The sequence below is a fragment of the Rhynchophorus ferrugineus genome, unplaced genomic scaffold, assembly GCF_030347505.1.
Source record: "Rhynchophorus ferrugineus isolate W39M unplaced genomic scaffold, kcgeb_rfMv2 rfM6, whole genome shotgun sequence".
NCBI classification, from domain to species: domain Eukaryota; kingdom Metazoa; phylum Arthropoda; class Insecta; order Coleoptera; family Curculionidae; genus Rhynchophorus; species Rhynchophorus ferrugineus.
Window position 1 is genome coordinate 18,172,384 of NW_027472585.1, and position 14,661 is coordinate 18,187,044.

Below are 14,661 nucleotides of genomic sequence, written 5' to 3' on the forward strand. Positions count from 1 at the left end.
CAAACAGTTGATCGGGTAAGAAATGGTTTGAGTAGCTTGACACAAAAAATATATAGAAAAAGGTACATGTCACACGTATACAAAATACACTTACAAATTAACACCGTTCTCATTCCATCGTATCACTCAAATGACAGAATGGTCGCTATAATTACCTTAAATTACAGGACCATTGGACGACACAACATCACAAAAAACACACGCCATTGTCACTCAAATACCACCAACCACTGAAACGGCAGACGATTACACACCAAAGGTCAGAAAATCGTCTGATGCCGAAGAAACACTTGAATATATAACCAGATTTAAATCGGTGCCGGATACCGAGGAAACGGCCCAGGTCGTTACCAAACGCACCATCGTCAAAAAGAAGCACCCCAAAAAGGGTGAGGGTGATATGGTAATTGAGGAGGTTATCTCTGAAACTACACCGGAAGTAACGGAGAAATTGGGTCCTATGATCGAGGAGATCACCGACACGGACTCGGTGCATAGCAAAACGGAATATCTGGTTGAGGAACCCGAGTATACTGTTGAGGAACTGCCGGAACAGGTTCACGAGACTGTTGTCTTTGAAGAGGGATCCCCTAAGAAAAAGGTGATTAAGAAACGTGTTATTAAAAAGAAGAAGAAAGACGGTAAACAGGAAACTACCGAAATAGTAACTGAAGAACTGGAAGGTAAAGAGCCCGAAACCACAGTAACTGTGAATGAAGAGGAAGCTCCCAATGAACCACAATACATTGTTGAAGAACTTCCAGAGCAGATACTTGAAACAACTGTTGTTGATGAAGGCGTTACCAAAAAGAAAATTGTTAAGAAACGGTTAATTAGGAAACAGAAAGACGGAAAACAAGAAACTACCGAGATCGTGACTGAGGAAGAAGAAGGTAAAGAACCTCAGACCACCGTCACAGTAAAAGAAGGAATAGAGCCTGAATACATAGTTGAGGAATTGCCCGAACAAATTCATGAAATGACTGTTGTTGATGAAGGAGTTACCAAAAAGAAGACAATCAGAAAGAGAGTAATTAAAAAGAAAAAGGATGGTAAACAGGAAACCACTGAAATAGTAACTGAAGAAGAAGAAGGTAAAATGCCTGAAACAACTGTCATCGTAAAGGAAGAAGAAGTACCCGAGGAACCTGAGTATATTGTGGAGGAATTGCCAGAACAAGTTCATGAAACTACAGTTGTTGAGCAAGGAGTTGCTAAAAAGAAAACTATTAAGAAACGAATTATAAAAAAGAAGAAGGACGACAAACAGGAAACAACAGAAATTGTAACAGAAGAAGTAGAAGGCAAAAAACCAGAGACTAGTGTTACCGTTAAAGAAGAAGAAGGAACGCCATCAGATCATGAATATATTGTAGAAGAATTACCTGAACAAGTTCACGAAATCACAGTGATCGACGAAGGTATAGCAAAAAAGAAAATATTACGAAAACGGGTTATTAAAAAGAAGAAAGATGGTAAACAAGAAACTACAGAAATTGTGACCGAAGAGCAGGAAGGCGAGAAACCAAAATCAACAGTTATTGTAAAAGAAGAAGACATACCTGAACAACCAGAATATATCGTCGAAGAATTGCCAGAACAAATCCAAGAGACTACTGTTATCGAACAAGGAATTCCTAAAAAGAAGATTATTAAAAAACGTGTTATTAAGAAAAAGAAGGATGGTAAACAAGAAACCACAGAAATTGTAACAGAGGAACAAGAAGGTAAACAGCCGGAAACTACTGTTACGATAAAGGAGGAAGAAGCAACTCCAGAGGAACCTGAATATACTGTAGAGGAACTACCTGAACAGATTCAGGAAACAATAGTGATTGATGAAGGCGTTACCAAGAAAAAAATAATTAAAAAACGAGTTATTAAAAAGAAAAAAGATGGCAAACAGGAGACAACCGAAATTGTTACTGAAGAGCAGGAGGGAAAGAAACCGGAAACAACAGTTGTTGTAAAGGAGGAAGATATTCCTGAACAACCTGAATATGTCGTGGAAGAGCTGCCCGAACAAATTCATGAAACTACTGTCATCGAAGAGGGTATTCCTAAAAAGAAGGTTATTAAAAAGAGGATTATTAAGAAAAAGAAAGACGGCAAACAAGAAACAACTGAAATTGTAACGGAAGAACAAGAAGGCAAACAACCGGAGATGACTGTTACAGTAAAACAAGAAGAAGAAATGCCGCACGAACCCGCATACATAGTAGAAGAATTACCTGAACAAGTCCACGAAACTACTGTAGTTGATGAAGGTGTTATAAAGAAGAAAACGATCAGAAAACGTGTAATTAAAAAGAAGAAAAATGGCAAACAGGAAACAACAGAAATCGTTACTGAAGAACAAGAGGGTAGGCAGCCCGAAATCACAGTTGTTACAATGGAGGAAGAAATACCAGAAGAACCAGAATATATTGTGGAAGAATTGCCGGAGCAAATTCATGAAACAACGATTATTGAAGAGGGTGTTCCTAAAAAGAAAATTATCAAAAAACGAGTTATTAAGAAAAAGAAAGATGGAAAACAAGAAACCACTGAAATCGTCACTGAAGAAGAAGAAGGTAAAAAGCCTGAGACAACTGTGACTATTAAAGAAGAACCCGTTGCAGAAGAACCCAAATATATTGTAGAAGAATTGCCGGAACAAGTATATGAAACTACTGTAGTTGAAGATGGCGTTTCCAAAAAGAAGGTGATTAAGAAACGAGTTATAAAGAAAAAGAAAGATGGAAAGCAAGAAACCACTGAAATTGTAACAGAAGAGGAAGACGGCAAAAAGCCTGAAACAACAATTACGATTAAGGAAGAATCAGTATCAGAAGAACCTGAATTTATAGTTGAAGAACTACCGGAAGAAGTTCAAGAAACTACTGTGGTTAAAGATGGTGTTTCTAAAAAGAAGGTTGTTAAGAAACGAGTCATAAAGAAAAAGAAAGATGGGAAACAAGAAACCACTGAAATTGTTACAGAAGTGGAAGAAGGGAAAAAGCCTGAAACAACAGTCACGATTAAGGAAGAATCGATACCAAAAGAACCTGAATTTATAGTCGAAGAACTACCTGAACAAGCTCAAGAAACCACTGTAGTTGAAGATGGCGTTTCTACAAAGAAAGTAATTAAGAAACGAGTCATAAAGAAAAAGAAAGATGGAAAACAGGAAACCACTGAAATTGTCACAGAAGAAGAAGGCAAAAAACCTGAGACAACGGTAATTATGAAAGAAGAACCTGTTCCAGAAGAACCTGAATTTGTAATTGAGGAGTTGCCCGAACAAGTTCATGAAACAACTGTAGTTGAGGATGGCATTTCCAAAAAGAAGGTGATTAAGAAAAGGATCATAAAGAAAAAGAAAGATGGAAAACAAGAAACAACCGAAATAGTAACTGAGGAACAAGAAGGTAAAAGGCCTCAAACAACGGTAACTATTAAGGAAGACGTTATTTCTCAAGAACCGGAATATATTGTTGAAGAATTACCAGAAAAAGTTCAAGAGACAACTGTCGTTGAAGATGGTATTACTAAAAAGAAAGTTATTAAAAAACGAGTTATTAGGAAAAAGAAAGACGGAATACAAGAAACTACTGAAATTATTACAGAAGAACAAGAAGGCAAGGTGCCAGAAATTACAGTTACCGTAAAAGAAGAAGAAGAAACACCTCAGGAATCTGAGTACATAGTAGAAGAACTGCCTGAACAAGTTTACGAAACTAGTATAGTCGATAAGGGAATCACCAAGAAGAAGACTATAAGAAAAAGGGTAATAAAAAAGAATAAAGGCGGTAAACAGGAAGTAACAGAGATAGTAACTGAAAAAGAAGAGGGCAAAGAACCAGAAACGACGGTCGTCGTAAAAGAAGAATTATTATCTGAAGAACCTGAATATAAAGTGGAAGAACTGCCAGAGCAAGTACAGGAAATTACTGTTATTGAAAAAGGCATTCCTAGAAAGAAGGTTATTAAGAGACGTATCATTAAGAAACAAAAAGATGACAAACAAGAGATAACGCATATTGTAACGGAACAAATTGATGGCAAAGAACCTGAAACATCTGTAACAATTGAGGAAGAACATTTTCCTGACAAATTAGCACAAGAAGTATCTAAACCAAAAAAGACGAAAAAATCCAAAAAACCTTCTGAAGAGAAGTACGTAACACCTGAAGGCTATCTATTTGTTCCGAGTCTAGCTGAAGAATTAGAAAAACCAGATGGGGTTGAGGAAATGATACAAATCGAATTAGTAAAAAGAGCCATGGCAAAAATAATTCCAGAACATGTACCTTCAGAAGATTTACCCTCATATACAGTAGAGCTTCCTGAACAAAACCAAGAAACAACAGTAATTGAAGACGGTGTACCGAAGAAGAAAATTATCAAGAAACGTGTTATCAAGAAAAAGACAGATGGTAAACAAGAAATTACTGAAATTGTTACGCAAGAGCAAGAAGGCAAAAAGCCAGAAACAACACTTACAATTAAAGAAGAACCTGTTCCCGAAGAACCAGAATTTGTGGTTGAAGAGCTCCCAGAACAAATTCAAGAGACAACTGTGGTTGAAGATGGTGTGCTCAAGAGAAAAGTTATTAAGAAACGTATTATAAAGAAAAAGAAAGACGGTAAACAAGAAACTACCGAAATTGTAACCGAAGAGCAAGAAGGCAAAAAGCCAGAAACAACAGTAACAATTAAGGAAGAACCTGTTCCCGAAGAACCAGAATATGTGGTTGAAGAGCTCCCAGAACAAATTCAAGAGACAACTGTGGTTGAAGATGGTGTTACAAAGAAGAAAGTGATTAAGAAACGCGTCATAAAGAAAAAGAAGGACGGCAAACAAGAAACTACTGAAATTGTTACCGAAGAACAAGAAGGCAAAAAACCAGAAACAACAGTTACAATTAAAGAAGAACCTGTTCCCGAAGAACCAGAATATGTGGTTGAAGAGCTCCCAGAACAAATTCAAGAGACAACTGTGGTTGAAGATGGTGTTACAAAGAAGAAAGTGATTAAGAAACGCGTCATAAAGAAAAAGAAGGACGGTAAACAAGAAACTACTGAAATTGTAACCGAAGAGCAAGAAGGCAAAAAACCAGAAACAACAGTTACAATTAAAGAAGAACCTGTTCCCGAAGAACCAGAATATGTGGTTGAAGAGCTCCCAGAACAAATTCAAGAGACAACTGTGGTTGAAGATGGTGTTACAAAGAAGAAAGTGATTAAGAAACGCGTCATAAAGAAAAAGAAGGACGGTAAACAAGAAACTACTGAAATTGTTACCGAAGAACAAGAAGGCAAAAAACCAGAAACAACAGTTACAATTAAAGAAGAACCTGTTCCCGAAGAACCAGAACATGTAGTTGAAGAGCTCCCAGAACAAATTCAAGAGACAACTGTGGTTGAAGATGGTGTTACAAAGAAGAAAGTGATTAAGAAACGCGTCATAAAGAAAAAGAAGGATGGTAAACAAGAAACTACTGAAATTGTTACCGAAGAACAAGAAGGTAAAAAACCAGAAACAACAGTTACAATTAAAGAAGAACCTGTTCCCGAAGAACCAGAATATGTAGTTGAAGAGCTCCCAGAACAAATTCAAGAGACAGCTGTGGTTGAAGATGGTGTTACAAGGAAGAAAGTGATTAAGAAACGCGTCATAAAGAAAAAGAAGGACGGTAAACAAGAAACTACTGAAATTGTTACCGAAGAACAAGAAGGTAAAAAACCAGAAACAACGGTTACAATTAAAGAAGAACCTGTTCCCGAAGAACCAGAATATGTAGTTGAAGAGCTCCCAGAACAAATTCAAGAGACAACTGTGGTTGAAGATGGTGTTACAAAGAAGAAAGTTGTTAAGAAACGCGTCATAAAGAAAAAGAAGAATGGTAAACAAGAAACTACTGAAATTGTTACCGAAGAACAAGAAGGTAAAAAACCAGAAACAACAGTTACAATTAAAGAAGAACCTGTTCCCGAAGAACCAGAATATGTGGTTGAAGAGCTCCCAGAACAAATTCAAGAGACAACTGTGGTTGAAGATGGTGTTACAAAGAAGAAAGTTGTTAAGAAACGCGTCATAAAGAAAAAGAAGGATGGTAAACAAGAAACTACTGAAATTGTTACCGAAGAACAAGAAGGTAAAAAACCAGAAACAACAGTTACAATTAAAGAAGAACCTGTTCCAGAAGAACCAGAATATGTGGTTGAAGAGCTCCCAGAACAAATTCAAGAGACAACTGTGGTTGAAGATGGTGTTACAAAGAAGAAAGTGATTAAGAAACGCGTCATAAAGAAAAAGAAAGACGGCAAACAAGAAACTACTGAAATTGTTACCGAAGAACAAGAAGGTAAAAAACCAGAAACAACAGTTACAATTAAAGAAGAACCTGTTCCAGAAGAACCAGAATATGTGGTTGAAGAGCTCCCAGAACAAATTCAAGAGACAACTGTGGTTGAAGATGGTGTTACAAAGAAGAAAGTGATTAAGAAACGCGTCATAAAGAAAAAGAAAGACGGCAAACAAGAAACTACTGAAATTGTTACCGAAGAACAAGAAGGTAAAAAACCAGAAACAGCAGTTACAATTAAAGAAGAACCTGTTCCCGAAGAAACAGAATATGTGGTTGAAGAGCTTCCAGAACAAATTCAAGAGACAACTGTGGTTGAAGATGGTGTTACAAAGAAGAAAGTGATTAAGAAACGCGTCATAAAGAAAAAGAAGGACGGTAAACAAGAAACTACTGAAATTGTAACCGAAGAGCAAGAAGGCAAAAAGCCAGAAACAACAGTAACAATTAAGGAAGAACCTGTTCCCGAAGAACCAGAATATGTGGTTGAAGAGCTCCCAGAACAAATTCAAGAGACAACTGTGGTTGAAGATGGTTTTACAAAGAAGAAAGTGATTAAGAAACGCGTCATAAAGAAAAAGAAAGACGGTAAACAAGAAACTACTGAAATTGTTACCGAAGAACAAGAAGGTAAAAAACCAGAAACAACAGTTACAATTAAAGAAGAACCTGTTCCCGAAGAACCAGAATATGTAGTTGAAGAGCTCCCAGAACAAATTCAAGAGACAGCTGTGGTTGAAGATGGTGTTACAAGGAAGAAAGTGATTAAGAAACGCGTCATAAAGAAAAAGAAGGACGGTAAACAAGAAACTACTGAAATTGTTACCGAAGAACAAGAAGGTAAAAAACCAGAAACAACGGTTACAATTAAAGAAGAACCTGTTCCCGAAGAACCAGAATATGTAGTTGAAGAGCTCCCAGAACAAATTCAAGAGACAACTGTGGTTGAAGATGGTGTTACAAAGAAGAAAGTTGTTAAGAAACGCGTCATAAAGAAAAAGAAGAATGGTAAACAAGAAACTACTGAAATTGTTACCGAAGAACAAGAAGGTAAAAAACCAGAAACAACAGTTACAATTAAAGAAGAACCTGTTCCCGAAGAACCAGAATATGTGGTTGAAGAGCTCCCAGAACAAATTCAAGAGACAACTGTGGTTGAAGATGGTGTTACAAAGAAGAAAGTTGTTAAGAAACGCGTCATAAAGAAAAAGAAGGATGGTAAACAAGAAACTACTGAAATTGTTACCGAAGAACAAGAAGGTAAAAAACCAGAAACAACAGTTACAATTAAAGAAGAACCTGTTCCAGAAGAACCAGAATATGTGGTTGAAGAGCTCCCAGAACAAATTCAAGAGACAACTGTGGTTGAAGATGGTGTTACAAAGAAGAAAGTGATTAAGAAACGCGTCATAAAGAAAAAGAAAGACGGCAAACAAGAAACTACTGAAATTGTTACCGAAGAACAAGAAGGTAAAAAACCAGAAACAACGGTTACAATTAAAGAAGAACCTGTTCCCGAAGAACCAGAATATGTGGTTGAAGAGCTCCCAGAACAAATTCAAGAGACAACTGTGGTTGAAGATGGTGTTACAAAGAAGAAAGTGATTAAGAAACGCGTCATAAAGAAAAAGAAAGACGGCAAACAAGAAACTACTGAAATTGTTACCGAAGAACAAGAAGGTAAAAAACCAGAAACAACAGTTACAATTAAAGAAGAACCTGTTCCCGAAGAACCAGAATATGTGGTTGAAGAGCTTCCAGAACAAATTCAAGAGACAACTGTGGTTGAAGATGGTGTTACAAAGAAGAAAGTGATTAAGAAACGCGTCATAAAGAAAAAGAAGGACGGTAAACAAGAAACTACTGAAATTGTAACCGAAGAGCAAGAAGGCAAAAAGCCAGAAACAACAGTAACAATTAAGGAAGAACCTGTTCCCGAAGAACCAGAATATGTGGTTGAAGAGCTCCCAGAACAAATTCAAGAGACAACTGTGGTTGAAGATGGTTTTACAAAGAAGAAAGTGATTAAGAAACGCGTCATAAAGAAAAAGAAAGACGGTAAACAAGAAACTACTGAAATTGTTACCGAAGAACAAGAAGGTAAAAAACCAGAAACAACAGTTACAATTAAAGAAGAACCTGTTCCAGAAGAACCAGAATATGTGGTTGAAGAGCTCCCAGAACAAATTCAAGAGACAACTGTGGTTGAAGATGGTGTTACAAAGAAGAAAGTGATTAAGAAACGCGTCATAAAGAAAAAGAAAGACGGTAAACAAGAAACTACTGAAATTGTTACCGAAGAACAAGAAGGTAAAAAACCAGAAACAACAGTTACAATTAAAGAAGAACCTGTTCCAGAAGAACCAGAATATGTGGTTGAAGAGCTTCCAGAACAAATTCAAGAGACAACTGTGGTTGAAGATGGTGTTACAAAGAAGAAAGTTGTTAAGAAACGCGTCATAAAGAAAAAGAAGGATGGTAAACAAGAAACTACTGAAATTGTTACCGAAGAACAAGAAGGTAAAAAACCAGAAACAACAGTTACAATTAAAGAAGAACCTGTTCCCGAAGAACCAGAATATGTGGTTGAAGAGCTCCCAGATCAAATTCAAGAGACAACTGTGGTTGAAGATGGTGTTACAAAGAAGAAAGTGATTAAGAAACGCGTCATAAAGAAAAAGAAAGACGGTAAACAAGAAACTACTGAAATTGTTACCGAAGAACAAGAAGGTAAAAAACCAGAAACAACAGTTACAATTAAAGAAGAACCTGTTCCAGAAGAACCAGAATATGTGGTTGAAGAGCTTCCAGAACAAATTCAAGAGACAACTGTGGTTGAAGATGGTGTTACAAAGAAGAAAGTGATTAAGAAACGCGTCATAAAGAAAAAGAAGGACGGTAAACAAGAAACTACTGAAATTGTTACCGAAGAGCAAGAGGGCAAAAAGCCAGAAACAACAGTAATAATTAAAGAAGAACCTGTTCCCGAAGAACTAGAATATGTTGTTGAAGAGTTACCAGAACAAGTTCAGGAAACTTCTGTAGTTGAAGATGGTGTTTCTAAAAAGAAGGTGATTAAGAAACGAGTCATAAAGAAAAAGAAAGACGGTAAACAAGAGACTACTGAAATTATTACTGAAGAACAAGAAGGCAAGAAACCAGAAACAACAGTCACCATTAAAGAAGAGCCTGTTACAGAAGAACCGGAATTTGTTGTTGAAGAGCTACCAGAGCAAGTTCAGGAAACCACTGTGGTTGAAGATGGCGTCTCTAAGAAAAAAATTATTAAAAAACGCATTATAAAGAAAAAGAAAGATGACAGACAGGAAGTGACACATATTGTCACTGAAGAGGTAGAGGGTAAGAAGCCACTAACCACAGTTATTGTAGAAGAGGAGCCCTTGCCTTTACCACAGAAGCCTGCAGATAAAGAGAAAAAACCGAAGAGAATCAGGAAAACATCAGTAGACAAATTTTTAACTCCCGAGGGCTACTTATTTGTCCCGACTTTAGCCAATGATACTGTCAAACCTGAAGGTGTCGAGGAAATGATTCAAATAGAACTTGTAAAAAAAGCAATGGTAAAAATATTACCCGAGCATATACCTCCAGAAGATCTTCCTTCATATGAAGTCAAAGAGTTACCAGAACAAGTCCATGAAACAGTAGTGGTTATCGATGGGGTACCTAAAAAGAAAACTATTAAAAAGAGGATTATAAAGAAGAAGAAGAAAGACGGTAGAGAGGAAGTTACACAAATTACAACACAAGAGGAGGAAGGACAACTACCCGAAGTCTCAGTTACTGTGGAAGAATCTACACCCGATGTAGAATATCAAGTGCGCGAATTGCCTGAACTAATTCAAGAAGCCACCGTTGTTGAGGATGGTATTGTTAAGAAGCAAATTAAAAGAAAACGTGTTATCAAAAAGCGAAAAGGAGATAAAGAGGAGACAACGGAAATTGTATCGATCGAAGAGGAAGATAAGGAACCACTTACAACAATAACAGTTATTGAGGATGATCTGCCGGTGGAAGAAATCCCGGAAGATTCCTTTGTAGTTGAAGAACTACCGGAAGAAATAAAGGAAACCACTGTTATCGAAGAAGGCATCCCTAAGAAAAAGATCACAAAGAAGCGCACTATTAAAAAGACTGAAGGAGGAAAACAAAAAGTAACTCATATTGTGACTGAAGAAGAAGATGGTACCGAACCGCGAGTAACGGTTGTCACAGAGGAAGAACCAGCCCCTGAACAAACCGTAGTTGAAGAACTTCCTGAAGAAGTCCAGGAAACCACTGTTATTGAACATGGCATACCAAAAAGTTTGATCACCAAGAAACGTGTAATCAAGAAGAAGAAGGGCCAAAAAGAAGAAACCACTGAGATTTTCACCGTACAGCAAGAGGGAAAAGAACCTCAATCTTCCATCATTGTTTCATCAGAAATCAAACCAGATGACGAGGAAGAGATCAGGGAGCTACCGGAACAAGTTCACGAAGCTATCGTAGTTGATAAAGGCGTAACCAAAACCAAAGTTACCAAAAAGAGGGTGATAAAGAAGAAGAAAGGTCCGGTGGAGGAAACCACTGAAATCTTAACAGTATTAGAAGAAGGTAAAGAACCTGAAACAACCATTGTGACATACGAACAACCAGAAGAGGAAAGACCCCACGAAATTGAGGAAGTTCCTCTACATATCCAGGAGACCACCATAATTGAAGAAGGTAAACCGAAAAAGAAAGTCACAAAGAAGACGGTTTTGAAAAAGAAACCGAAAGAAGCACCCGAAGTTACTGAAGTGACTTTAATTGAAGAAGAAGATAAGACACCGGAAGTAATAGAGACTAGAGTAATCGAAATACCAGAAGATATTGAATATAAGGTTGAGGAGGAACCACAGAAAATTGAACAATCTACCACTATTGAAGACGGCATTGTTAAAAAGAAGGTAGTTAGTAAAAGGGTGATAAAAAAACGGAGGGGTTCAAAGGAAGAAAGCACGCACATCGTCACTGTAGAAGAGGAAGGAAAAGTTCCTCAAATAATGGTTACAGTGGAGGAAGTTGGCGTTCCCGACGAAATAGAACAAAAACCGAAAAAGAAAGCAAAGAAACAAAAAAAGCCGAAGGAACCAGAAGAAAAATACTTATTTGTTCCACTGTTAGCACAACAAGAGGAACTTCCAACAACACCCGAAGTGTTCGAACTCCTTAAAATGGAAGTTATTAGAATCATACTATCTCATCCATTACCGGAGTTTCCCGAGTTGGTGGATCTTCCTCCCGGTCAAAGAGTTCTCATTGAGTATCCAGAAGAAATTACCGAAAATATTCTTCCAGACGGTACCAAACAAACCATCCGGAAAAGGAAGATCAAGAAACGGGTGGGAAACAAGGATGAAGTTACTACGTTGAAAATAATCGAACAACCTAACGCCGAGCCGCTCATCGACGCCACTATAACAGAAGAAGATATTATCCCTAATGAAGACATGAGTAGCATGCATCCCGTCATTGAACTACCGGAAGACGTAGAAGTCTTCGAAATCAGTACCTCCGGGGACACGCCGAAAAAGAAAATCACCAAAAAGAGAAAACTTCTGAAGAAGCGAGGTCCGAAGATTGAAGAAACCGATATTACTACGATCTTAGAGGATGACAAGTTACCGGAACACGTTGTTACTATCAAGGAATACGACTTGGATAAAACACCTGAAAATATTAAAGAACTGAAACAAAAACTGGAATTGGTGGAAGTCAAACCAACCAAACCGAAACTGGTCGGAAAAGAGGAATTGCCTCAACTCACGCAGGTTAAGCTCAAGAAACCAAAAGCGCCAAAGAAGGCAGATAAGGAATCTAAGGTTCCGACTTTCAGATTAAAAAGCAGGATACGCCATATTCCATTCCCAGCTGACAATGAGGTTGAGCAACATGCCACTATAACTCAAATGCCACCTTATGTACGAGACCATGGTGAGCTTTCTAGAAATCTCGTGGAAGCTGAAAAAGTGCTGAAACGAAGAAAGCTCAAGAAATTTAAGGATATAGATTATGAAGCTCCTGAGCTAGAAAAGGTAGAGGAATATGAAGCACCCGAAAAACCATTAAAAGAAAAACCCGATGATAAACAGGGATATGAAAAGAAATCGAAGAAGCCAATAGTTACAGATGAAAAAGACACTGAACTCAAAATCGGTAAAGGAAAAGTACCTGAAAACGTAGAAGAACCTGAGAAGGTAACGTTAAAAAAAATTCCTGGAAAAGGAGAAAAGCCGTTGCCAGAGGATAAATCTAAAATTAAAAAGGAAAAGCCTTCACCTGAAGATGTTAAACGGAAAGCAACCGAGGAAGAAGATAAATCCATTAAATTTGAACCTTATGATATCGATGAACATGACTACGAGCTGGAGAAACCAGAAAAATTCTCCACAGACGAAGAGGAGGAACCAACTAAGAAGAAAACCACTAAATATAAACGCAAACCTAAACAAAAACCAGAGCCTGAAGTCGAGGAAAAGCAACTGATTAAAGGCGTGCCAAAAGAACCTGTAATGTCCGAAGAGGAAGAGAAGAAATTCAAACCTAAGCAAAAACCTAAGATGCCTGATGAACCAGAGCAAATCAAGTTAAAGCCTTTCAAGAAACCTAAGAAAGACAAACCAACTCATAAAGTGTTATTGGAGGGTCCCGAATATCAAGTTCCTGTAGTTACTTTTGAATTGCCTGAGGAAATATCCCACGTTGAGGAAACTTCACCAGATGGTAAGGTGATTAAAAAAGTTAAAAAGTCCAGAGTTATTAAGAGACTCAAGGGTCCTAAAGAGGAGACGACAACCATCGAAACAGTATTATGGCAGGACGCCGTACCAATTACAACCGTTACAGTTACTACATGTGATATTCCCGAAGATTATACAATTCCCGAAGAAGCAGTGGAGATGACCGAATATCCACAAGAACCCATTATAATCGAAGATAAATCTGAAACCAAAACAGTGATAAAGAAGATTATTAAACGAAAACTGAAGAAACCGAAAGGTTCTGATACTGAGGTTACCGAAATTGTGACACTAGAGGAAGAAGATAAAAATCCACAGACTGTTGTTTCCGTTTATATTGAAGGTGAATCGAAAATCAATGAAGATCAATTCACACCATTGCCAACGAAAAAAACGAAATCTACCAAAGCCAAACCCATCACAGTGGAGCTTCCAGAAGAAGCTGTCATTAATGAGGTACAGGTTAGTGAAGACACCACCAAGAAAATTATTACACACAAGAAAAAGTACAAGAAACTTCTGAAACCTAAAGAGGAAATAATTACTATCCTTACTACTGAAGAAGAGGACACTGAGCCCATTTCTGAGGTGATTATTGAGGAGATAGTGCCTGAAGATATTACTGATGTTCTGGAGGCGACTCCTATAAAAGAAATACCGATTAAGGAGGAAACTGTGCAAGAAGTCGTTGATGGTAAACAAGTTACGAAAAAAGTCAGTAAAAAGTTTATAAAGAAACGAGTTAAAGACAAGGATGAAGTCACCGAAATTACTACAACCCAGGAGGATGAAAAAGCACCAGTCACAGATATAACAATGTATTACGTAGACGCCGAAGAGAAAGAAGAGAAGCCCAAAATGTCCAAAGTATTAGTCGTAGAACTTCCCGAGGAGACAGAAGTCATCGAGCTACTAACACCTAAAGGCCCTAAGCGACAAGTTACCAAAAAGCGCACCATCAAGAAATTGACGAGTCCAAAACAAGAGGTTACAACTGTGGAGACAGTATATGAACAGGACAAGGTTCCGGAGACAACAGTTACAGTTGAGGAAACGAAGGATGTGTCGGATATTCTTGACGCGGAACAGGTGGTTCAAACGCCTGATCAAGTACTGGTACATACGGAGACCAAGACGAAAATTACCAAGAAACGCTTACACAAAAGGAAAGGAGACGACATAGAAACGACAGAATTGAAAACAGTAGAAGAGGAAGACCGTAAACCCGTCACCACCATCACGGTGTCCGTCTCGGACATCTCTGAAATATTACCCGATGACACTGTCGAAATATTCGACCTTAAAACACCCAAAAAATCCTTAAAACCGCGCATTATTCCACTCACCGAACTTGAAACCACCGATCTACACACTATTGAACATACACAGGATATAGGTGAGCAAACCACGTTTAATATTATTCTTACTTTCCATAAATCGAACATCAAACAGCTAATTTTAAATCATTTCAATGAAATATTCAAGAGATCTCATAGAAACGTATCTTAATTATGCCATTCTTAGTT

General features: G+C 37.6%; 1 protein-coding gene across 1 annotated transcript in view; it reads left to right on the forward strand.

The window, feature by feature from the left end:
• Positions 1–14,661, forward strand: part of LOC143197894 (uncharacterized) — a 316,954-nt gene that overhangs the window by 279,303 nt on the left and 22,990 nt on the right. The window contains exon 80 of the mRNA XM_076406689.1: positions 168–14,531. Within this exon, the coding sequence (XP_076262804.1) occupies positions 168–14,531 (14,364 nt within the window). The remainder of the gene's footprint in view (positions 1–167; positions 14,532–14,661) is intronic.